Below are 26766 nucleotides of genomic sequence, written 5' to 3'. Positions count from 1 at the left end.
TGAACCGCATTCGAACGTTAATGAGATAGGCAGTGGCGCACAACAATTATACCTCCCGACAGTAACGAAAGAGGAAGCAAAGAAAGCCTTAATGCAATGCAAAGGGAAAAAGCATCTGATGAGGATCAGGTAACAGAAGATCTGTTGAAGGACGGAGGGGAGATTATGCCAGAAAAACCAGTCATCCTCTACGCAATGCCTTATGACCTCGACCGTACCAGAAGCTTGGAAGAACGCAAACATTATCTTAATTCTTAAGACAGGAGAATCCAAGGACTTGAAATTGAAAAATTACATACCGATCAGCTGATTGACCGTTGCCTACAAAGTATTTACTAAGGTAATCGCTAAAAGAGTCAGGGCAACCTTAGACTTCAATCAACCAAATGATCAGGCAGGGTTTCGTAAAGCCTACTCGATAATAGAGCACTGTCCCTACTATCAGTCAGGTGATAGAGAAATGCACAGAATATAATGAACTCCTAAATAATAGCCTTGATAGATTGCGAGAAGCATTTAACTCAGTGGAAACCTTAGTGGCCATGCACGGATTACGGAATAAGGGTGTAGATGAGCCTCCTGTAGAAATGTTAGAAGAAATCGATAATGGCTGCACAGCCACCATAAACCTCCATAAAGTCAGCTATAAAATTACAATTAGGAAGGGTGTCAGGAAGGGAGACACGATGTCTCCAATGCTATTCATCACCGGTTTACGGGAGGTACTCAGAGACCTGGACTGGTAACAGTTGTAAATACGTTAATGGGGAATACCTTAGTAATTTTAGTAATTCGCTGATGACATTGCCATGTTAGTCACACGGCGGGATGAATAGCGAAGCATGATCAATGGCTTACACACACAAAGCAGAATGTTGGGTCCAAGAAATCAATATGTAAGAAATTAAAGTATTGTTAAAAACTTTGGGAAGGGAACATTAGTTTATGATTGCTAGCGAGCCTCTGGACGCGGTGACGGAATACGTCTACTTAGGGCAGGTAGTGACTGCCGATCCTTACGACGAGAGTGAGATAACTAGAAAAATGAGAATGGTGCGGAGCACACTTGGCAAGTTCTTTCAGGTCATGCATGACAATGTACCAATATCCGTCAAGACTTACCGTTAATGATTTATATAGGTGTCAGAAACGTCGAGGCTAACGAAAAGGGTTCAACTTAAATTGAGGACAACACAGCGAGCCATGGAAAGGAAAATGATAGGTGTAAAGTTAAGATAGGGAAGCGGGCAGAGTGGGCGAGGGAAGAAACACGGGTTAATGACATCCTGGTTGAAATCAATCGGAAGAAATGGGCCTGGGCAGGGCATGTAATGCGAAGGCAAGATAACCGATGGGCGTTAGGGGTACCGGACTGGATTCCAAGGTAAAACAAGCGTTGCAGGGGACGGCAAATTATATGTGGGCGAATGAGATTAAGAACTTTGTCAGGAATAGGGTGGCCGTACTTAGCGCAAGGCAGGATTAATTAGAGAAGTATTTTAGAAGGACGCTGAATTATTTAAAAAAAGCAAATGAACTGATGACAGAAATTAAGCTGAAAGCAAGCCAAGGATACATTATAATCTACACTGGCGGTAAATCTAAGCGCAACTCAAAGGAGCTGTGGAAATTCGTTAAAACAAATGGCAAAGATGAGCGTACCATTCTTTTCCTACCTTTTGTAAACGTTTACGTAACTGATGAAGTGGAAAAAGGGAGATGCTTCAGCCATTACTTTAAGTCCATTTTGTGTTTACCGCCTGCAATCCTCCTTTAGATGCAGTAAACTATTGTTGGCCGAATATGCCTGATATAGCTGTATCTTACGATGGAGTACTGAAACTATTGTCTGAATTAGTTAGATCCGGCAACTGGCCCAGATGGTATTCCATGTTATCTGATAAAGTCATGCGCACCTACTGTTGCAAAATTTCTTGTCATTTTCCAACTGTCACTACCGTCGAAAGAGCTACCTTCACACAAGAAAACAGCTAACGTTGTCCCGGTTGATAATAATTGCCTTCGGCGTCTGGTTTCCATTTACAGACCCATTTCACTAACTAGTGTATGCTGCGACACATTAGAACACATATCCCTGCATGCAGCATCACTTAGCAGCAAAAAAAAAAAAAAAACTTCTTCACACGTTATCAGCATGGCTTCAAGGCCGACCACTCCTGCTTGAACCAACTGATTGAATTTTACCGCGATATTTTTTCCTTAATTTGATTCTAGCCAACATATCTACTGCATCATAATGCATTTTCTAAATTTTTTGGCACAGTTCTACATTCTTGACACCTTTTTCAGCTCTCCTACTTTGCCACATTGGGTTCTCGAATGGCGCAAAGATTATCTGACAACCCGCAACCGAAAATAATGATTAATGGATCAGAATCAGAATTAGTCTTGGTATCATAAGGCAAGCAGCAGGGGTCCGTACTGGGACCACTTCTCTTTCTAGTATATATTAATGATATAGGCTTAGACGTCACATCTAGATTTTAAATTATATGGAGATGATTGTTTGCTATAGAGATGTTAACTATCACGTAGACACCATCACCTTTCAAGCAGAATTGAATCATATAGTTGCGTAGTGTCGAAAATGGTACATGAAACAAAATACTGGGAAGTCTTTTTACGTACGGTTATGCAGGAAATGCGATTCCATAGGAAGAGACTACTCGTTAGATGGTGAGAAAATAGCAATAACTGAGGAAAAATACCTGGAAGTAATAGTTCCATCAAATTTAACCTGGCATGGACGTGTAGATTACGTAAAATAAAAGATAGCCGCGTGCGTAATTTTATTAGAAGAAATTTCAGAAAAGCACCGCGAGAAGTCAAAGAGGTTTAATGCAGTGGAGGTCGCCCAGGATGGCGACCGCGGCCACATTTATTGAGGACTGCCGAAGAGGAGATAGCAGCGGAGCGGCGGCGGCAGCGTCCGGCTCTGGCCAAGGTCCCGAGCTTTCTCCCCAACACGTGCTGGGGAAACTTCGGCCTCTTCAGCATTTCGCTAGCGCCGGCCGCGTGGGTCGTTACAGGGCTCCCCCCTAGAAGATAAGTCGGCAAGTCAAGAGTCGTGCAGGCCGTCCGGGGTCCGAAGGCGCGGCTCAGGCGGGCAACCCTGGCCTTGGCGCAGCGGCCGAGGTTTTAGGGGGAATTGAGGGACGTGGATTGGCAGGGGAAGAAGATGGGTCAGCCTGCGAAGTGGAGACATGGCCGGTGGTTCAGGTGCAGCATCTGACGGCCGGCGCATGAAAAGTGCGGCAGCAGAGGGAGCCAGGTGTGTTGCGGGTCGCGAGATTAGCGCAGCTGATGCAGTGCCGAGCTGCCCGGTACCCAGAGGGGTGGCTACAGCAGGCGCAGCGAGAATCCAGGCAGGGGATTGGCAGTGGTGGACTGCATGGGGCTGCTGGGACACGCTCACAGCAAGCCTTGGGGATACTGGCTTGAACGTGACGGGCGGCCGCACGAGTGGTGCCCTTGCCACTGGCGCCGAGCCGTGCACGTATAGGATGACGCCGGCGAAGTAGCGGCAATTGGAGGCGGCCTCGGTACCGTGACAGCATCCGGAAGCACGTCCGTGAGACTGGTCAGCCTAGGCATCGTGCTAGAAGGCCGCGGATGAAGCTGTAGAGTGGGTATAACCGGAATCGACTGGGGACAAGAGGTCGTGTCCGGTGGGCTCCCGTGTAACATGCGTTTGGCGACGGCCGAGTCACGGAGGTCAGGCTTTGTTGAAGATGAAAACACCGGAGGGGAACAAGAAGGGCCAATATCAGTGGCCTCGGTAGGCTTGAGGACAGGCGCTGCCACCGGTTCAGGGCCCTTGGTAGGTAAAGTAAGGCGGGTGACTATCGCCCTTCTAGGTGCCGCTGTCACCGGGCTGGACCTTTCAACCTGCTTCGTGTGATGTGTTGTGCGTTGGGGACCTCTGGAGGGGCTGGGTGTGGGGCCAGCAGGCTCGGGTTTTGCCGAGTGCTCGTGAGCATCAGCGGGCCGCGGCGTCGACGTTACTACGGAAGCCTGCTGAACTGTTGGCTGCTTGACGAGACAGACAGGGATGCCGAACACCGCGACACGCATGCTGCGGCAGAGCGCGCCTTGCCGTCACGGGGCGGTGGCGACAACGTCAGTGTAGGGCGGTGTGGTTGGGACTGGGCAGGCGTGGTCGCGGGAGCGCACGAAGAAACGCTAGGAGGCAGGTCCAAAGAGCAGAGGGAACTCGTGGGAGGAGGACGTGCGGCCAAGCTCGTGTTGAGCCTAGCTGGTGTGTCGTGGAGAGGGACGGCCGGGGTGGAGATGATGGGCAGGAGTGGCGGGGAGGCGGCCAGCGGTTTCCGAGGTAGGCAGGGTACCGACGAAGGCTGCGTGGGCGAGCGCGAGGCTGGTGCTGGGCCAGCTGCTGGCGGCGCTCAAAGCGGATCTGCAGCGTCGTAGAGGAGCAGATTGCAGTAGCAGACGCCGAAGTCCGCCAGAATGGCAGCGCGCAGCTCGTCGTACGGCCGGCTGCCCAAGGCAGGGCAGGCGATTCTGCGCAGCAGGTCGGGCGGGAGGATGTCGCAGAGGACGGCGTGTTTGAAAGCAAGGCAGCAATGTGGGCTAGTTCGTTGTACATTTGGTTTGAATAACGCGCTACACACTAACAAAACAACAACTGGAACGGGGGACACAGTTGTCGTTTTGTTAGTGTGTAGCGCGTTATCCAAACAAAGTGTTTGAAAGGCTGGATGGTGATGCCGTTCAGGTACAGCGCAGCCTCGAATTGAGCGAACCACCCGCTGACCCCTTGAGACCGGAACGCCGGAAGCGGCGGGTCGAAGGCTGGATCCTGCCAGTAAGACATCTAAGAACGCAGCTGCGGCAGAAGGTGGGCGCCCGCGTGGGTCGCTACAATGCTTTTCTAATGAGCGCCCTATCTTGGAATATGCAGCTGCGGTGTGGGACTCTGAGTCTGTAACCCTCGCTAATAAGTTGGCAGCGATATTAAATAACGCCGCACGATTTGTAACGAACTCATATCATACTACCACTAGCTTCATAAGCCTGGCGGACATGCTCAACTGGGGCGCGCTTGCAATCCGTAGCACAGTAGCTAGGGGTTCCTTATTAAATGAAACTGACCGGAACCATATCGCCATTAACCAGTACGTTTTTTCATAACAAAAAGGCCTGACCATAAAAGAAAAATACGCGAAATCGCCTACCGAACAAATGTCTATCAGTCGTATTCCCTTTCCCGCAGCATTAACGACTGGAACTAACTGCCTCACGCCGTTTGATGGACAAGTGATGGGCAGTTTCCTGGCTGTGTTAAAACTATATCTTTGTGATAGCGCGTAGACAGAGATTTTTACTTTATATTGCGGTTTATATTGTATTTTGTCTTGCGTTTTTCCTCTGTAACAACTTCCTTTGCTTGCCTTCTCTCTTCATTCTTTGCTCTTCGTTTTATTGTATAAATTTTGTTCTTGGTGTGTTTATATGCTTTAGTTGCAAAGATACTTTTCTCCCTTAACCACTGTTCGCAATTTTCCTTTCTGTAACATCCCCCCTACAACAATGCATAAGGGCGATTTGTAGTACCATAATTAATTAGTTAATTAATTAATTAATAAAAATAGGTATGCGAGACGCCTTGGTCCTGCAGTGATGTTGTCAGGCTGCTGATGATTATGATGACGATTAACTGCTTTTGCCGTCTACAGATTTTGTTTTTCAAATAGCGGCTCTCCAGCTGGGGGGAGCGGCCGATACACTAGAGCTGCCCTTAGTCGAGTGTATTCGTTGTTCACCTGAGTGAAGGCGTGGGGGTTGGCGCTGTCCTTAGTGTTACTTTAACATGTGTTCCTTTCGAGGTGATGCTTTTCACAACACGTACGGACTGGCCGAGTTTAAAACCACATTTCGACATTTCCGTACCCCTTTCTTGCAGGGTGGTGAGCGACTTCTTGCACGAGTGCACGAGCACCCGCGATGCACCGCCGTCCATAGACCGCTTCGAGGGCTTCTTCGAGTTCGTGTCCGTGCCGTGGCCGTTCGACCCGTCGGACGTGGCGGAAGTGCACCCGCTGGAGACTGTTTTCACGCTCAGTCTGCAGTGGGGCATAGACACCTGGTTCCGCGCTTACGTTCACACGGCCGACTTCAGCGACGCGCCGGTCCTATTCATAGAGGTAAGTGGTCTAGCCTTACCGAGTTCATATCCAGCCCAACCTGGGTATAACGAAACGGTTTATAACGAAATAATGGATGTAACGAAGGAATGACTATTGCCCTTGAAAACTCGGTCAACACGGACTATAACGAGGCTACGGCTTTTAGGAAGTAATCGCCTGTCCCCTTCAACTTCGTTGAAATGAGGTTCAACTATATCAGCTAAGGCTGATTACCAGCAACAATGGTCCAGCCCTTAACAAATGCTTCGCTGACTATGAGATCAACGGGGGTGACATTATTTCTTACCTCAAGCAACATTCTACCCGAAACTGTGACATTTAGAACAGAGACGTAATTCGACTACCAATTCAATATTTAGTGCGCAATATGTTGAATCTGCAATTCGTTTCTATGAGTTACAGTTTCAAGAAGTTGGATGAAAAAATGTTAGGGCCAGTAGAGTATGAGTATTGCTTATTCAGAATGCCACCGATTGCGAATGCACTGTCGCCGTCACACACATTCGTTTTATGCCTGAAAACCAGTAGATCTAACATATATTCTTTCGTTCCAGTGTTCAGAATCAGATGTAGGGTCGATCCAATAGAATTGGTTTATATAGCGCTAGCAAGCAGATGCGAAACAAATATGGACGCTCTGTAGATGACACGCATGAACTGCAGAAATATCTGTACTAACTCCATTGGGTCCGCTTTGTAGCTACTGTGCAATATTCCATGACGCTCTCCACCTTCTTGAAAGCATATAGAAGATCACCGAGCAGCCACACCTTGGTTGATGTTAAAATTTTAGGTTTTACTTGCCGCCGCTGAGTAAAGAGCATTTAGTCCATCACAACCCAGCCACTTTAGGTCCCGAATCTCAAATGTGCGACATTCCACTTTCGCGGTACGCGCAGCCACTGCTATATGGACTCTTCTGTTTTGTGCCGATAAGAGCACAGAGGCGCCCTATAGGGGGAAATCCGCGTAGTGCAAGAATTTCACAGCTCTCTTTGTGAAATTAGTCACCGCTCCGCGTATATAGCCCCGGCGGAAATTGGTCCGTGCGCACCACCGCCTCGCGAAAGGTGCTTTTAGTGCGCTGTCGAAACAGCCAGCCTTTCCCGGAGCGACGCATCGGAGCCACTAGGGTACGCTGGTAAGAACGCCCGCCAGCTGCAGCCAGCGAGAGGAAGCTGGGGTAATTTCGGGGAGTGTCGCCCCCAAGGAGCACAAGTAATCGGCTCAATATTGGAGTTGTGTTGGCAAAGACTGGCCCTACAAAGCATCTGTGTGAAACCACATTATTCCAATGTTGGGAAAATGTCTGTGCTGCTTGGGACCAGCTGTAACCAATGGGAAATAAGGTCAAGATGATGATGGGAAGTAGACGAAGAGCGAGAAATGCGGTTGCGTGCACATGGTTCTAGAAGACAGCACCAAGAGGCGAAGGGTGCCGTCGCCGGAGGAGTGCGCGCTGTAGCCAACGGTAAATCGTAGCCGAAGCCGGTCCTTGGACAGATTATGAAGCCGAACGACGCGCACGGCAAGCTGAAGTTCGAAGAAAAACTAGAAAGCGACAACGTGAGTAAACCCATCCAGTGGATATAGCAAGGTGGCAAGCTGAAGCAGAGCGGCGAATACAGTATAACCTTGCTAAACGGGATGCAGGAAAAAAAAAGCGAGGAACGCAAAAAGCGAGGCAGAAGAGGCGAATGGAGGAACGTAATAGTCTTGAGGCGTGTACAAGTGGCTTCAGAGACCGGCGAGCAAAGGGAACAATGACTCGAATCGCAACGAGCGCCCCTGGCGGCTTAACGCAAGCGGAAAGCCGAGCAACGACTGCAAGAACATTTGGGTGCGACTTGAATTTTCAAGCTTATAGAAAAGCACAAAAAAGGTAAACAGTTAAACAAGGCTAAACGGGTTAACGCACCTACGTCGCACTTAGCGTAACCAGATAAATCGAAGGCGTTTTTTTTTACTAGCGAGGTTACACGCACTGGATGCTCGATCCAGGCAATGGAGATAGTCCTTAGTAATTCATTACATTATTATCATCATTATCCTGAGATGATAATGAGTGGTTCGACATAGCTGATTCTCGAGCTAATCGGTTATTTATACCGACTGATCACTTTAGCTTGAGAATAGATGAATCTGACAGGAGGACTACCACGGCGTAAGATTGTGACCCCACTCTTTTTTTTCACCACACCGACGTGTACATAGAAATGTGCGCAAAAAAAAACACACAGAAAAAGCGTAGTCCCGTTCCCGTGTCTTCTCGGAGCGGAGCACTTGATAATGAGAAAGCGAGACAAATGCCCCTTTGATGCAAACCACTAAATTCGATCGTACGAAAATAGCCTTTAATTTCTCGCGTGCCTCATTTCGTATTTCCTTCAAGGCCCATTTGCAGAATAATGGCCCGCATTCACAATCAAAGCAGTGGGCCCACAGTTGATCCTCTCCGTGTCAAGTTTCCTTTCCAAAGCGATAGTTTATTAATGCTGTAGCATTAGAAGCCTCATCAGAAAAGAAAATGTGTCGTTGGTCGCTTATTTACCGGACCGGAAGTGACGTCACGAAACTGGAAGCGACAAATGTACGTTTCAATGTGTGCTTATTCTGTCCGTGTCGCCGATTGTCGACACGTTCGGAAAAAAACATCTAACCTCCGCTAGATGACCCGAAGAGGTGTCTCGTTGCGTTTACACACAGCTTTTATTGTTTTTGCATTGACAACAGATAATGTAATTACGAGCCCTCGTGAGTCTTCTTTTCTTGCTTTCTATTTTTTTTTGTTTCATTTCTTGACGCATGAGGTCTGTGAGCACTTTGGCGCTTTCCCTTCACACCGGATGCTGGTCAGCGCTGGTGGTGTGGTAATGCTTTTTCTCATTGTGCTGATCCGTTTTGGCGCTGCTGTTGAACGGATAACCGTGTAGCTCGAGCCACAGTTGTCGAACTCTATATCGTTGTTACTCGTCCCACTGCTACATATACTCGGCCGCTACAGATTCGTCCTAAACTGCGTGGCACACATCTCGAACACTTTTGGTGCCAGCTGTAGCTGACTTAGAGCACTGTCGGCTAACAACGCACTCAGAATCATTGAAATATGAGCCTACCATCTTTTCATTTATTTGTCCACAGGCCGCAGCGCTGGCATCGTCTTGGCTCGACTTTGTGCTCACTCTAGAGGAGGTCGGTAGCCGCGAAAAGTACTTCGGGCTGTTTCACGATCGATACAATGCTTCGCTGCCAGAACCTGAAACCATTGCGACACGGTTGACAACTGAGAAAGAAGTCCTGTCCATCCTAGACGCTGCGCGGTCTCCAGTGCTCAGCATGCGGCCCGTTATCGCCAGCCTTGCCAAGGTTGCTGCTCAAGTTCGCAATTCTACTCTGGAAAACTGGCTTCAACCGGTGACTGCCGCAGCCGGAGGGGGCGCTGCGAACGACAGGACATTAGTGTCGGTGCAAGATGTTCGTATTCTACAGGCTGTTGACAAGCTCCTATCCAGTTACGGCGAGGTTGCTTTGGTGGAGCACCTGTCCTGGTGGCTTGTGCAGATATTGACCGTGGTGGGCTGGCCCCAAGGGTACGTCATTATCGCCGGCAGTCGTCAAGTAAGTGCTCTTCGACACCCTTCGATATTGCATATGAATGTTTATTGACTCTCAGCTCCGTAGGTGCTTTCCACACACGAAGAGCGCTCATTTATTTTAGTGGAAAGGCTCAGCGCCAATACTCTGCTCCAGAAAGTGTATGAATAAGACCGAAGTTATTGCAAAACGCATTCATGTTCATAACTAGAAAAACTAAGATCATTGCAAAGGTGATATTAAACAGTTCTTCATAAAGGCTGTTTCAAACGGAGCGGTGCGACTGTGATTGACGCTTCAGCGAGACAAGTGAAATAAAAAAATTGAGCTTATTGACACAGCACTTGTAATAGGAACAGCGCAATTACATGGACCGAGGACAGCACACAAGTGGGCGCCAGTCTTGACTACTCGCTTTGTCACTTGTCTCTTCGCTGCTTCCTTTAAGGAGGGCAAGTGGTTCCAAGCATTCTAGATTTCTAAATTAATGTATCTAGGAAGCTGCCTGTGCGGATGTGTGGAGACCCCGCTTCGTTACAATGAGCCCAATATGTGTACCTTGTCAAAAATAGTTCTTACAGGTGGTATTGAGCTAAAGAATTAGGAATAGTGAGTGTCCGGCCGCGGATTTTTCTTGGTGATAACATGCATATTCCAATTTTCATTACGCTACCTTTTCAGAGCAACGACAGCGTCAGAAAGACTTTCAAAAGTTTCGCTTGAAATAAAAATGCAAGGAACGGCACTGGTAACAGTGTAAAACTAATAGCAGCATAATCTGTTCACTGCAATATGAGAAATTGCTCCCAGAGACGGCAATCACATTTGTGAACTGTTTGTAGAAGACTGTGCTAGTGAAGTTCTGGAAAACCTTTTTCTCTGTCCGTCTTGACGCCGCCGACCATCATAACAATCATGCTTCGGGACAACATGGGCTATGTGAAGGGTAAGCTTCCTCCTGGGGAAAGCGGGGGCAGCGATGGGAGCGCCATCTTGAAGGCTACGCCGAACTCGGCGGAGAGGGTGAGGGTCTCAGTAAAACCACCCATATGAAAAGATAACAAAAATTCTCCATCGTAGCTGTCATCACCACTCTGTTGTTTCTTTCTGAACTGCTAGGCCGTTCAATATCTAACCGATGGGTTTACAGCCGGCAGACACGAATATGAGCCCGCTTCGGCTCATAGCAACGTTTGCGGTGATGCGCAGAATGGACTGCAGCAGCGTCCAAATTCAGTCGCACATAATGTCACCATTCTTTTCTTGTGTCTCCTGAAGCTACGAGCGGGCACATCTCATGCTTCTTGCTCAATGAGGCGCCGTGACCTCATTAGGCACTGACTGGCAAACGTACTGTGCGAACGCTTGAAGGGCCACTAAAGATGTTTAACAACTCGTTGAGTTTATAAGGGTCGAATGTCTGACACCTGCAATTAAAGCCTGCGAAATCGTTTTGCGCTAGCACTTGAAACAGTGGCGCAATCGCCGAATCAAGCGGCGTAGGCTTTCTGGCTTTTCTGCAGTGCACAGCGACATGCAGAGGCCTCGATAATAACGTCAACTACGAGGGCGCAGCATTTACAGCCATGAAACTGTTGTTTCATAAAACAAAAAAACCAACGCCATCCAAGGTGAATATCACGAAGCATTGTTTGGCGGCATCGGACGACGTACAGCAGCATGCAGGTGAAGGCAGATGACATATGAGATTTTGGTGACAATGATATCACTACGAGTTTCCCCGCATATTACAAAGCAGTAAGGAGAAGCCTGAGCATCGTCGCGGTTTTAGTCGACGATTACTTCACCGTGTTAAATGGTAGGGCAGAAATAAGCAATCCAGGGTTTCACGGAATCACATTTGGTCAGGTAGTGGCATAGTAGAGTGATTCCTGGGCCACTGACCAAGTCAAAAGCGTTAGTTGACGTTTCAAAACCCCTACGGGATCCTTGTTCACAATGAAGAATCGGCCGAGTAAGATGCAGCTTAAGTACCTTAAGTACGCTTTACCTAACATCTTCACAGATACGAATTACAAAATAACCGCGAATTCTAAAGAACACCATTTTGAAACCACTGCTCTAGGCTATGCGTAAATACAGGTCCGGAGCGCAGAGGAAGCATATTTATTTATTTATTTATTCCTCAAATGCCCCAGGTAGGGGGTTTTCATGAGGGTGTTCAAAAGATGTTCAATTGCTGTTCTGAAGTTAGTCGCACTGTCATGGTGCACCTCTTCTTCAGGTCGATGATGCCAGTCTTTCGCTGTATGTGGAAAAAGGAGTAAAGAGGCGACATTGTGCGCACATGGAGAGGGGTGTGGTGGTTACGGACATTGAATGATCGGTCGGGATGGAGGACGGTAGGCAAGTGATATGACGTTGTTAGCAGTTGGATCATGACAGAACCTAGGAAAAAGAATGAGCCTCGCTATTTTACGTCTTATATACAATTGGGGAAGGTTCGCATTATATTTTAGCGCAGAGACACTAGTATAAGCAGAGTACTTTCAAAAAAATAAAACGGGATGCGCGGTTTTGGACAGATTTAAGGGCATTAGAATAATTATTCTGGTGAGGGTCAAAAACATGGCATGCATATTCAAGCTTGGGCCTCATAAGAGATTTTTAGGCGAAGATTTTTAAGAAACGGGAGGTAAATTTCAAATTTCGCCGCAGGACGCCGAGGGCGCGGTTGGCCTCGATCGTTGGTTATTTTAGCTATGTGCGAGGACCACGCAATATTTTATGTGAAAATAAGTCCAAGATATTTATAATATGACAAAGAAGATATTACAGAGCTACCAAAATCATAGGTGGCTGTTAAGTAACAATGGCGGCGGTGGAAAGAGAGTATATAGTGAAGTTATATTGTCATTTAAAGACATTGATATTAACTATCGTTGCGTAACCACCAATGTTTCCTCGGAAAACCCTTTAGTTTCGTGGACCAATCTGCTAAGTAGATGACATCGCATTTGTCAACGAGCACAAGCGCCAAAATAGCCATTTTCAGATTGCCTGGATAGGTGAAGCAGTGTGGGCTCTGAGCGACTTTAGAGTGCATCCCCTGCTCAAAATCAGTAAGACTGGGGGGGGGGGGGGGCGAAAACTATACCCTGGCGTACACCTCTGCCCAGCTACCGAAGGCGATTCTCTCTCTCCTTTCAGATGGAGAATTCCCGGACTGTAATCGCCTGCGGCCTTACAATGCACGTGTGCACAATAAGGCTACCAGCGGCTTTGATTGAATAGTTGTTCATACATGACTAACACTTTTTATCGGTTTCAGCTGGCGTGACCTAGAGACTTAAAGCTAGCACAACGTGCGGTATCCAGTGGTTTCAAGCGAACTTGACGGCATATTTCGAGGAGCAATGTGATGCGAAGGTCCAGAAATGCGGCTAAACAATCATCGTGTCTTTTTAGGCGTCCTCACAAATTTATTATCAACCATATGGCACTTCTCCTAGAGGATGTAAATAAGCTTCATTTCAAAAGTGTTCAACTTACGCAGGCTGCAGCAACGCAGTTGAAGGTGGAGTGCTACCGGACGATGGCTAGCAGGTTTGGCCTTCTGCTGGCCTCCGAGAGCGCCGTCAAGTTCTTCACTCCTGACTCTCGGCGAGAGGTGAAGGCGTTCCTGAGGGGCCTGCTAGACTTCCTTAGAGGCGTCGCCTCGAACGTACCTTGGCTCAGCGACAAAGCCAAAGTGGCGATTGCCAGAAGGATCCAAGATCTTGACGTACGAGCCGTATTTCTTCCTAAAGACGATTTAAGCTACGACACATTTGTACCTCTGTCACACAGGCAAGTTCTCAATTGCCCATTGAGTCAATGGCATTCGAATTTTTGTGGGCCATCCAACTGTGCCACTGCTGCACAGTGAATTTCAATGGTCATTGAGAAGTAAGCATGTGGTTCCACAAATAAAGCTAGCCACAAACTAACCACGGCTTATTCATTTAAAACACTTTAATTGAAGCAATAAGCAGCCCTGAAGTCACTTATTGAAGAAAGGTCCATTTTGAATAGAAACTTTCATTTGATTATTCAATTGGGCAAAATCTACAGGTAGCCACGGCACGGCGAAGATTGACCACACCATGGGCTTCGCTTCAGGGTTTTTATTCTGTCCCGGCGAAGCTGTCACCAATCGGTGGCCTGTTGGGCAGTTTTTGTTCCCGGTCGTCACGAATTGCAGTGAGTGGCGAAAATCACTGGAAAGCAGACACGACGCGCCGCAAGAAACTTGTTTTCCTTGCATGTGACAGGCTGCTGAGCTGTCACTTTGAGTACCTAATTAAAGTTATTTTGTGCATAAGCTAGGATACACATAAATTTAAGGATTAATATAGGCAGATTTTTTGTTTTCTTTTGTTCTCACTTCTTTTTATTTTTTAACACCCAGTTAGGGCGAGGCTGCTGTCAAAGATCGTTCAAACTGCAATGGCCACAAGTGAACTACCATTGAGGCGATCAGAATCTGATACAATGATCATTAAGGGTGGGTCCCCATTGAGCTAGATGTCTATTAGCTCTTCAGGTTGGCGCGCTACACTCTGGCACAAGGACTAGTTACAAAAAACAGGACAAGACAGGTACGTGCGCTAAGTTCGCGCACGTACCTGTCTTGTCCTGTTTTTTGTAACTAGTCCTTGTACCAAAGTGTAGCGCGCAAACCTGAAGTTGACAAACCAACTAGCCGCCATTACAGCATTCCTTCCTATTGGCTCAATGGGCCTTGGAACTCCACGTGTCAAAGGGGTATCGCCACAGCAAGGGCCGAGCGTATATGATGTGTACCATCGGCGACAACCACTAGTCCGCTGCGGTGGCCTAGTCTGTGAGCATCCACCTCGCATGTTTCGATCTCCAGTGCCGCCATCTACCCTGTGGAGATACAATGGGTGCAAGCTTCCCCTGGCCTGGCGCTGGGCTCATTCAGGGGGAAATGCTTCGGAAATGGGTCTTTGGCCACACGTTGAGCAAAACGAAAACTCCTTGTACTATGGTGCTCTTTGGCCGCAGATGTCTTTGCGCCATAAAAATTCATTATCGCCATCAAAAGTCTCAAAGATGCATGAGCTGTAACTGAGTTTTACAGCTCTCAATAGAAGTGTGGCTCGAGACCACACTGGTAGAAGTGGGAATAAGACTACGTGCGGTAATGTGCGCTATCGAAGTGAGCTGATATCTAACCAACTCAGCAAATGCGTGGCAAGATTGCTTTTGCTCGTCCTTGCGGCTTTTGTCTTAAATGATACATTGCATTTGGCTTCGTCATATATATTTTTTCGGGTTCTCTGAGCTTAGCATTGTTTCTGAGATTGTTTATAAGTCACACGCACCGGTCACATGTTAAAATATTTTTGCAGATTTTCATTAGCTTCTTACTTTGAGTGCTGTGTCAGCGTGAGTTGTCGCATCCAATTCTAGCGCTGCACTTAAACTTTCGTTTTAAGGTAGACCTTTTAAGGCAGCGCTTTTAGTCTTCCGTGCCTACGTTTTTGACCTGTACTGCAATTTTTTTCCTCAAGATCGAGGTATCTTGAGATTCTGGATGGATTTAATAAAAAATGATGTCCAATCTTTTCAGCTATAAATTCGTCTTTTTTCGTGAAAAAATATCAAAATTGCTGCAAACAGTCATATGCACCAATATGCAACAACTAAGTGTGCCCTTTAATTCTGTCTGCGTTTGAGGAGCCAGCTCTTGCCTTAGTTTGAATAAAGAAATAACTCCGAATATAGCGCAAGCATCGATATTTAGGTCATCTTTCTAGTATGTCAAGTCAGCTGGATTAACAAAACAACTTTAGGGACACTTAATTACACTACGTGTGGAGAATACGATTGCATTCGAATGAGAAAATTTTATGGCGGATTACATAAGCTTTTTCAATGGTGAAGCTTATGTTTGCGGCGACGTTGGTATACAGAGCGGGAGTGGGAGAGGGGCAGGAGATAAGAAAATGGCAGTTGGAAGATCACGCGACCTGCTGACGTCATAAATGTTTTGACCATCAGAGAATTTTTAGACAGGCCACAACGTCAGGTTCAACACATGATTGTTAAGTCGGCAATCAGCGCTACGTGCGTCAGCACCTGTGTGATGACTCTGAAAAGAGTAAAACATCAAAATTTACATTTTCGCATTTTGTTAATTTGCTCCAAACATAACAATCAGCTTCAGTAAAAGTGGACTAGGAATCATGATTCACCAAGACACGACGTGTGGTAATTTATAGTCAGATAACTACCACGCAGTACACATATCAAGGAAGCCAACAGTCACCGAAACCATGGAAAGAATAGGAGAACGTCTCTACATTTTTCTAAATTTTAGGGGTTTATCAATGGGAAATTAATAGCGTATTTTTTATGGTTGAGATATTTTATTATAAAGTAGAAAAACAACCACGTGATGCCGGTGTGATCCGAACCCACGACCTCAGAATTTCGCGTACGGTGCTCTACCAACTAAGCCACGTCTGCGGCTTTGCTGTCATCCACTTTCGGCAGTATTCACATTATTGCAATCTAACTTTAGAGCGTTCACCAGCGCCACCCTCATCCATAGTGCTGGATGTAGTGCGTCCTTCGTTACCGCGAGTGTCACGTGGCACGTGACCGAACGGTGAAGGTGGAAGCTGTGCGAGAACCCCCTTATGCTACTTACGGAATCAAGGCTCCCAGAACCGAGGCCCTCGTTAAGCTGTTGAGCAGGCAAGGGTATGGAAATAAGGGCTTCTTATTAAATTTTATATGTATATGTTTATATATATGTCATACATTTCACATATATTTCTGTATGTCATATATGTCATAACATTTCTCCACCCAGAGGTAGTGAGACTTGTAAGCCTATACCATGCTTCATGATGATTACGCTAGGGACAGATTCCGAATTTCGATCGAGCTGGGTTCCTGCCGAATGGAAACAGAATGTGTAGCAAATCTTTATGCATTGCTTGATAATTGTATTGTCCTAAGGGTTTTTTATTACAGCAGTAAAACAAAATGTGCAATAGGTCGCAGCCGCGGAAACTGCTATATGCTAACATAAGCACCTAATCTACTGCTAGCGGAAAAAGAGACAGGAGAAAAAATAGAGAAGCGACACAAACAGGGATAGCGATAAGTATAGGGGGCGAGACATGTTCATCTGTACAGAAGGTCACATTCGCATGCACATTCAACTAATAAAAAGGAAGTAAAACCTCTCGCGCTCCGGTGTCCTGCCACTGTACTGCGCCTCAAGCGTGCGCTCACTGTGAAGTGTGTATGGACATATATGCGCACTACACTAAATAGTAACGCTGTAAACATAACACGGGAAGAAGGCAGGACAAAGACGAGATCGGACAAGAGCTATTTTTCTTTACAGGGACGAGACGAGTCAAGCGCTTTTTTTTACAAAGGAGCTATTTTACGAGACGCTGTGTTTACTGTGTTACAGTGAATTACCAACTTGCCCAAGCCTATTCCATTCAACACTAAATAGGCCGCGCGTATATCGTGTCCTGTCAATGTGTTGCTGTACATAAGCAGCGCGTGTGGAAGTAGAAGATTGGTTGTCAGGAAATGAAAGACGCAGTTACTGTCTAGCTTCTTGTTGGACCCCTCAACCGCGCCGTGAGGAAAGGGAGGAAGGAGGGAGTGAAAGAAGAAAGGGAGAAAGAGGTGCTCTAGCGGAGGGCATCGGAATAATTTCGACCACCTGAAAATATTTCACCTGCACAAACATCGCACAGCACGCGGTCTGAGAGGGGCCCTCAATTGCTTTTTTGCCCGCAGGTAGCACACGCGGGCACCCTTTAACTGAGCAACTACCTTTTGTTACTCGTTTGTATTTCTCATTATATGTACATACATTGTGTCCCAGATAAGAAATATATGACTCGCCACGATGAGGGAGCACCTTTTCTAATAGTTATGACACTTATCGGCCTGTTACTTCTCTTTTTGCGCACCGAAGGTCACACTGTGGCCGCTGAGAGTGGACGACACCAACGAGACGCTGTGGCAATTGTACTCGAATTTCTGCATCTCCTGCAACCAAGCTGAGAACACCACCAGCGTCTCAACATCGCCATCAGCGACCACGGCTAACCCCCGAGAACCGAGGCTAATAGACTACTGGGTGGAAAACAGCATCAAGTTCTGGAGGCTCACCGCCGCACAGCGGGAGGATATGCAGCTTCTGTGGCAGGGAGACGCGCTCGAGGCACTGCGATACGAGGCATGGAGCAACCGGCTTCGAGTGTCCCACGTGGCCCTGCGCAGCCCCTTCTTCCACCCAGCAAGCGCCGAGCTCGAGCCTGCGAACTTCGGAGGCCTCGGAGCCGCATTCCTGGCTAACGCTGTGCAGATGTTCGTGCCGCCGGTGAGTTAACAGGACAAAAGCTGGCCCTTTGTGATAGTTCTCCTTGGTTTGGAGAATGCAGTTATTGAGGCACTTTACATGTTTATTTGAGCCGGGAAGAAACATGTATATACTGCCGTCGAGTGGGGGTTACCAGCGCCAGCCTACAGCCTGCGCAAGCACTTTCCTTGCGAGAAGTAACCGAGCTACTTTCAACACTGCGCATGCTATCAGGCGCCTCTTTGTGTAATAGAGAAGGATTGCAACACCACATGGCCACGCAGGTTAACCTCACGGCCGACGAACTCCAACGCGAGTCTAATTCCGCACGGTCACAGCAGGCTTGTTACTTTTGGCAGGGACGGCACATCCTCACGCCTTTGCAAGCCGACATGACCGGTCTGGAGTCCATTGCCTGGAGCCGGTAGCTTCCACAGTGCATGCTGGGTGTGGTGCCTTGGAACTGAGACAGTCACAAACAAAAGCAGTGCAGGTAATCGACCCAATATTGGAAATGTATTGGCAAATGCTGGACCTCAAGGGACCAGCGTGAAACCATTCTACTCCAATATTCGTCCAGTTACCTGTGCTGCTTGGGTTAACCACCTCTCTTGTGTGCTCATTGCTCAAATGTTTTCAACCGCACGCATTCATGGCAGACCGTGTGTTCCGAGTCACAGCACTGAAACCTGAGCTGTTTCTTCTGGTGTTTCTACGCTCACTGCAAATGTAAACGTGCCTGAAATAACCTAATTCGAAGAGCTCCTCAGATACTTAGCATTCCAATTCTCCTCTTAATTCAGGTGGCAGATATCGACCCTGACTTGTCCCTGGAAACCTGGCCGGAGATCGGTGGTGTTGAGGACCTGGCAAGCAGCCTAAACTGCAGCGCTGAATTTCTCCCTAACCTGCGCGACATCGTCGCCTTGGGGCTTGCCTGGCACGCCCTGAAAGGCATAGTCAACGCGTCATCTGAAGACAGCAGCGTGCGACCATCGCATGTCAATGAACTCGCCATCAAAGACGAGAACAATGTGGTGCACTACTACAGCGGAGACCAGCTGTTCTTTATGACCTACTGCCGGACCAGGTGCGTTTTTCTCCACTAAGTCAAATGTCATCCTGTCCTTTATATGTACCCTTTAACGATTAAATTATCAGTCAGAAAAGCAATCACAATTGTCTCGAAGGAAGTTATTCCTAATTAATGTCTTATGAACAACTGTAATAGCATATATCCATGCGGAGATTGCATTTTCAGGATCATAAATTTATCTGGCCGTTGCATAGTAGTCTTTTTATTCCCATTACTTGGAAATATGATCTTTTCGAGGCAGTTTGCTAATAGTTTCCATCACATGTTCTTATCCGCTTTTGCCAAGGAAAACGCAGTTTGTCGTTGGCTTTTATTACTGGTACTCGAGCCCAACGATTGATTCTTTTTTTAAATGTTAAGAGAGTCGTGACCACCACTGTCGCGGTCACTCGTGCGGTATCCGAGGTTAAAAGCGGGCAAGCAAGCTCATAACTGAGGCACAGACCTCAGACACAGGGCGAAAGGTGGGAAGTCTCATCCGCGGCAGAAACATTCGTTTTCTTGTCGACAATTGTGTTCATTTTTTCTAACAGTTAATCCCATTCCCCCCTCTCTGCTATGCAAGGCGAAAGAGCCGGATTGAGATGAGGGAAAGGAAACAGTGCGATGGAAGATGAGTGTGCAAGGTGGTGTGCGTTTCTTTGAAAAGATATTTTCTATTTACGAGTTCTTGTCTTTAAAGTTGAGTTTAGGCTTTCACCCTTGTTGCAGTAGGGCAAGGTGGCGTTGTGTCCAGCAGCTGCCAAAATGTTTTCTTAGACAACCAGCGTGCATTAGCTTACTGGACTTGCAGTAGTTTGTGGTAGGCATTATGCACCAAGGAAAATCTCCGGAAATCTGTGGCAGCTGGAGCTTCGATGTATTTTCTTAAATAGGTGCTGAGAGGCGTAGGTGCCTGTAGTTGCGAAGAATTCGCACATTATTCCCCAGAAAGTAGGTAGAGCAGGCAACTGCTTGAGCGTAGCTCTAAAACCAGTTGTGCCGAGCAAACGAAAGTACCGCCGCTCGCCCATAAATGGCGCCAGAGTGGTGCGCGTGGTCGTCCATGACCACTGCACGTGAGGAGGTTGGGTGGCTAGGAGAGGGTGGGTTTGTCTGCGGCAGCACACGCACCCACGCGCTGCCTCCTCGCAGGTGGGCCACGCTCCGCTCCTTTGGCAAGCGGGGCTGTGAAATATGCTGCACGCGATATGTTGTCCGCGTCGGCCACGCCACTCACAGCCTTGTCTTCCTAGTGTGAACTGTGTGCTTGTGAAGCAGGCAATTGGTGCAGCAAGTTGAACATTCTCCCTCCATTTCTGCGACTACAAAGCCCCCTTCATGACCCACCAAAGACTGGGAGAGAAGTGTTACTTGAAGAAAGAGCGTCCGTGCTTTGTACCTCTACACACATAAACGCACCTGAAATTCATTACCACAATATATAGTGAAATAAGAACACCTACAGAGGTGCGTTCGAATGCGTAATCGCCCTTGCCTACAATTTTTTCCTATATTCTTCCGGAAGAAGCTCTAAAAATGACTGTAAAGAGCCGTTGAATGCCGGGTGGTAATTTAGTAAAAGTGTGGCTCATACCAGCAACAAACATTTGGTTAGGAAGCACTGCCAGGTGCGGTGAGGTGGGATGTATGCCCTACCTGAATTCACGACACTAGACGCTTAAAGGTTAACGTTCTGTCATGTTAAGTAAAGGCTATTTTGGCCTTGCTTAAAGCATTCATCGGCTTCTGCTCCTCCCGTTATAAGGTCTCACACGCAATTTCATTGTGATTGCCGCTAATAATTGATTTACTGCAGACCATTTCATTACATCCTAATGTCGCGAGTGCATAGCTTGGCGACATGCTGCGCAATGGGGTGTCAAATGTCAATTTTCCCAAGCATTTAACCGTTGAGAAACCGAGCACCTGGCGACGGGAGAGCTGGTGCCAACAGCTACCCGATGGGTAGCCGGTGGCCTGTGTATCGGAACCCTACACTCCCGTGTTTGAGACGAATGCTAAAAATAGTACATTTCTAAAATAGTGACATCAAAAGGACGCAAGTAGGCAACTCTGCAGAAGTGAAAACGGCAGGCATCGCGCCTCTGATTCGAGAGTAACACCGAGTGATATCAACAGGTTCACGTTTTTTGTCCTACTTTCGCGACCGCCTTTCTTTTGACTTCCTAAAGAATTACGATGTGAATAAGCTTTTTTTACGATTTTTTTTTGCTCCGCAGAGCAGAAACAACCAAAAATTAAAACGACTTAATTTGAGAGGTCACATTTTCTTGGTCCTTCGTTTTTATAGGTTCGGTTTAAATGCGCGAAAACACATCCGTTTACTGCATGCTCCTTCCATTAAATATCATTTTAAAGCGTGTCCTAAATTCAACGATGAGCATCTTGGAAACATTATTGATAAACATCTTCAAGGGCGTCCCTTTCGTACTGGTCACTCAGAACATGAAAATGAACCATCAGCGTGGCGCCGTGGCAACCGTGGAAGCTGCCGGCGGAACCGAGTGGGGGAGGAGTGAAAAGCGGAGAGAGAGTCAATTCACGTTCAGCAGCGAAGATGAAGAAGGGAAGCCCCGCGAAACGCAGCGGCGAAAGACTAATTTTGCAATTCGACTGAGCGAGTTCAACTCGGCCATTTGTAGCTATCGCATCACTCTAGGGTTAAAAATAGCTAAACCACAGCCATTTTTTTTCACATTGTAATTTTAACTGTGTCTGGATTACTGCTGCTTGAAAGCATGGTGTCTAAGGCCCAGTCAGGTGACATCTGCGTTGCCTTTAGCCCTGTTCACTGAGACAGTTGTAATTTGCATGAAACTTGAAACGAGTGTTTCCCGATATTAAAGGAAAAGTGAAGGTCATGGGTATGGATCCCACCGGTGGCATCTGGTTTTTCTTCTGCTTTCTAACCAGTTATCTTTCAGCGATAAAAGAAATGCACTACTGATCTCACAATCATCAACACCACAAATAAAAAAAACATTCATCTATGCTCCTTGGTTGCTTTATATGTGTCTCGTAGCGAGACCCCCGTTTACTTTTCCTTGTCTTCTGAACAGCCTTAAGAAAGCCCCGTTTCCGGCCCTCTTCGTGTGCCATAGGTGTTATAACAGGTTTCTCGCACAACTTCCGCCCTCGCCGTTCGACCAGGTTCCTACATGGCACTCGCGGTAATGCAGGACGTACTACGTCCACCCCCATGGACCACGGTGGCGCAGGTGAACACCCGATTCGGTCACACTACACACATAACTCCCGAAAGCAGAAGATTCGACAGCCATTGCTGTAGATTAGTTTTTAGACGTGGTGGTGGTACACATAATCGAAAGCAGAGGATTCGACAGCCATTGCTGTAGCTTAGTTTTTAGAGCACCGGACGCGAAATTCGCGGATCGTGGGTTTGGATCCCACCGGCGGCATGTGATTGCGCTTTCTTCTACTTTCTAACCAGGTATATTTCAGGAAAAAAATAATTACACTTTTAATATCCCACTCATCACCACCAAAAACAAAAAAAAACAATACAAATATTCCACTATGATTTTTGGCTTGACTGACTGTTGGCTTCCTTCATAAGATAGGGCGAGGCATTGTTACAGACGATGCCAGCTTTCTGAGCGCGGTGTATGTGAAGAACGTTCGAGCACCGTCTGCAGTAAATACCTTGACTCTTAAAGGTGCACTAAGGAGGAACTGAACTCATATTTTTAAAGCGGGAACTCTATCTACACGTTGCGAACATTCTTAGAAACTTCGAATTATTGTCCTGTGCTTCCGATTTCCCCAACTTAAATCGGATTAAATGCCCCGGCTCTCGCCTTTCTTTGATCTCAACGCTGATGGTAGGAGGAGACAACCGACACGTGGATTGCCTTTCATCCAGTTCCGTGGAGGCTTGCCGCTCTGCCATCAACAGGGTGATACTTAAATCAAAAAGTAAATAAAAAATGTTTACTTCTGTGGGCCTAATTTGCGGTTATGTTGTCTGTGACTGAAACTCTTTATTCGCGGAAGCCTAAAAAAGCGAAAGCGAAGCCGCCACCGTACTGGCGGAAAGGCACTCTACGCGTTGGTTGACCCCTCCTAACTTCAGCGTTCAATAAAAAAAAAAGAGGAATCTGGTACGTTTAATCTGTTTTAAATTAGGGAGGCCAGGCGCATAGGCCAATAATTTGAAGTTTATATGGAAGCTCGGAACGTGTAGATCGAGTTCCCGCGGTAAGCGTGCACTCTGTGCGATGCCTAAATGGCCATGCGGGGTGTGATATGTTCCCTACTTCGCGCCAGTGAACGCTGGCTACATTCTTACCGTAAAGTGGATGCCTCGTTCAGAAGTAAAATACCATCACTTGTTTCAATGCGAGTGCCTCCATTGGAATTGTGGGAAGCTATTCCTCGCAGTGAGTAGTTTTTCTGTGATTGACTTTATACGTACTCCGCTCATCCCATGAAAAAACAGCGGTGCACGTTCTTAGAAAATTTTAGGGCGCAGTTTAAGCGTGAAATTAAGGGAATAAAGAAATAAAATTCATTGGATATCTTTAAAGGGCGGCAGGCCTTCGAGGTCTATTTAAAGTATTGTTTCTCGACAGGTGCGCGAGAGGTCGACGCCTTGGCAGCACACGTGGCCCAGATTGCAACGAAGCGGTGCGTAGCATTGAGGGCTTCGGTCGCACCTTCAACTGCGCGCCTGGGTCGCCCATGGTTCCCACGAACGCCTGTTACGTTTCCGACTTCTTCTGACTGTAACAGCGCCGACGAGAAGTTCATCAGTGCTATCGTCGACATTTATTGACACTTAAATACCCTAAAGTGGGGTATTTCACTGCTGTCTTATTAGACTGTTGGAATGTGCCGACTTCCAGCTGTTCAGTTTTTGCTACTGCACCAAAATCGTTTTTCTTTTTTGCCGTGTGACTTTGTTGATACCGAACATAGCTTTTACGGCCGCAAAGCGCTGTTTTGCGACTGCAGATGGACCACTGGTGCAAACGTGTGTTATCGTCCATTTTACCTGTTCTTTCAATTATACGATGAAATTACGATCATTTGTACGCTGTAACTGTAGCTGTAATTACACGGTGACTCGCTTTGCTCGACGGACAGCTTGCAAGAAGGGTGGCTCTTAGCACTTTGCTACCTCAGGCTGTACTATGGACACACTCCTTGGTGGATGGCTGCAGCCAAACCAGGCTGGGCAGTCTGGAAGCAGACTGGTTCATATCCTAAGTTTCGTATAATTAATGTCGCTGGATCAGTGTTGCTTGTTCAGTGGGATCCGCTGGAAAGCCTGGGTACTCGGCCGTTACCTGAGAGGTTGGACAGTTAGGCTTTCAGTTGTATTTTAACAAACGTGTTTATTTCTGCACTTGTTTCTTGATATATTCTTGATAGAATACCAATTGTTCATAAAACCGGCACATTTGTGCTTTTACTATTGCGATTTACTTCAGTAGTAGCAGCGGGGAAGTGTCATAGACGCAAATTCTCAATTACGCCATGCAATACTTTTGTCTCGATTTTATGGAGTTCTCTGGAATAAACAATTCAAACTGTTCAACTTTATTTGCCTGCTTCTGACTATTTATGCTCTAAGGTTTCAAGCGAATGACTTGTTCAGGTAACATACTTTCCTGATTTCACTGTCTGAATTTACATGAAGATATGGGAGGGATTTTTAATTCGCGTTGATTTGCTTCAATAATTTTCGCACCTGCATCAGTCCCCTGTCTGCAACGATCCGCTAGCTACCTAGCCACACGGACATGGCAGGTAATAAGCGGGCGGTTGGTTGAGATCTCTCGACAACCTCACACCCGTGCACTAGGAATTCCTTGTCCACACATACTGTTATGCCGCCCTTGCCTGTAAGCATTGCATCTGTGAACACCACCGGCAGGCTGCTGAGGCGCACCACCTTTCCATCCATCAGTACTCCTATGGCCAGTGCGCTCTGAAAAACTTAAAATACCTTCTCAACCCCATCCCGCTTCCCTTCTACGGCTAGAAACGAACCCCCCCGCACTAATCAGAGCGCAGAGAAGCTTCAAATAGAGTGCCTATTGGGGTATCGCCGTTGCATCACCGCTCGCTCATCGGCCGCTTCTCTTATCCTGCAGCCTCTAATCCGACACTTACAAGGGGGAGGAGGGGGTCCTGGTCCTGCCCTTGGGGGGGGGGGGGGGGTCTATTAGATTGTGATTCTCAAATGTTTCGAGGTGTACCAATATGGCAGTTGTGACTGCCGCTGAACAGTACGACTGACGCCATGTGCACGAAATAAGTTTTCCAGAGGAAAGGCGCAGTATCTCGAACCGGGCCATGTGGGAAAGGAATGAAGGAGGAGATGAAAGGAGGGACAAAGAGTCACCGTAGTCCGGTAGGCTCCGGGCAAAATTCGACCACATAGGGTTCGCTCAGTTGCACCAACATCGCACAGCACAAACGTGCCTTTTGCGTTTCTCCTCCGTCGAAATGCAGGCTCCGCACTCGGGATGCTGCCATGTTACTAGTGCCGAGAGTTGTCCAGTTGGTTTAGGTGCATGGTGGAAAAAGCGCATAAAGACGAAGACGGAAAGAAGAAACTAATAACAAGCATGAGTGCTACCTCATGTTCAACACTATAGAACGCCGGGACTATCGAGGCACCGCGGCGGACAGCTGCATAGCACAGCTTTGTGGGCTATATATGCACCTCACTTTCGACAGAACACCTGGCATTGCAGTGTACATTTGTCTCGTACCAATGGCATACCAAAGTTTGTTCCGTACTCTTGGAATAGTTTGGGTGTGACATGCTTAATCGTATGCAGTCTTCTTAAGACCTATACAAACGCTCTCATTACAAAAAGCATGCGCTTAGAAAATATAAATTTGAAATTATGTTTTTGAGGCAAGGAAATATGGCACAGTATTTCTCTCACATGTCGGCGGACACCGGAACCGCGCCGTAAGGGCAAGGGTAAAGGAGAGACTGAGAGAAGAAAGAAAGAGATGCCATAGTGGAGGGCTCAAGAGTGATTTCGACCACCTGAGGATCTTTAACGTGCACTAACATCACACAGCACACAGGCGGCTTTTGAGTTTCGCCTCCATCCAAACGCGGCCGCCACGGTCGGTTTCGAAACCGGCTACTTCGGCTCAGTAGACGAGCCCGTTAACGACTGAGCCACCGTAGCGGGTTTGCTTAGACCGTCTTAGTAGATTTTTTGTCCGATGTGTCCACCGCTCTGGCAGACCCTGGCAACTACGTACCATAGAAGACTCGCTGGCAGCTACGTCTTCACAAGAACAAATAATGTGACACTGCACCGCTTCCTAGAATAGGTCTACCGTTAGTTTTGTGGTCCAGCTTTCGAGTAATCCAGGCTAAGAAAACCCGAACAAGAAAAACTTAATAAATTTGAGGGTTTGTGGACATTCGCCTAGGTTTCGCACTCCACAGAATCCAAGCGGAACGTGAATAGTTGGACGCTTTTTCAGGGTCGCCTGTCACAAGGATTTAGGGACAGTGCCTG

At 47.2% G+C, this 26766-nt stretch overlaps 2 protein-coding genes across 2 annotated transcripts in view; both read left to right on the top strand.

Moving 5' to 3' along the window:
• Nucleotides 1–13083, top strand: part of LOC144097936 (uncharacterized) — an 18310-nt gene extending 5227 nt beyond the window's left edge. Inside the window, exons 3-5 of the mRNA XM_077630532.1 lie at nucleotides 5945–6185; nucleotides 9330–9806; nucleotides 13075–13083. Of these exons, the coding sequence (XP_077486658.1) occupies nucleotides 5945–6185; nucleotides 9330–9806; nucleotides 13075–13083 (727 nt within the window). The remainder of the gene's footprint in view (nucleotides 1–5944; nucleotides 6186–9329; nucleotides 9807–13074) is intronic.
• Nucleotides 13067–26766, top strand: part of LOC144097935 (uncharacterized) — a 16380-nt gene continuing 2680 nt past the window's right edge. Inside the window, exons 1-3 of the mRNA XM_077630531.1 lie at nucleotides 13067–13527; nucleotides 17764–18171; nucleotides 18954–19240. Coding sequence (XP_077486657.1) covers nucleotides 13165–13527; nucleotides 17764–18171; nucleotides 18954–19240 — 1058 coding nt within the window. The 5' untranslated portion in view covers nucleotides 13067–13164. The remainder of the gene's footprint in view (nucleotides 13528–17763; nucleotides 18172–18953; nucleotides 19241–26766) is intronic.

This window comes from Amblyomma americanum, chromosome 7 (genome assembly GCF_052857255.1).
Source record: "Amblyomma americanum isolate KBUSLIRL-KWMA chromosome 7, ASM5285725v1, whole genome shotgun sequence".
Lineage (NCBI taxonomy): Eukaryota > Metazoa > Arthropoda > Arachnida > Ixodida > Ixodidae > Amblyomma > Amblyomma americanum.
Note: the sequence above shows the minus strand (reverse complement) of the source record. Positions and strands in the feature narration are given on the sequence as shown.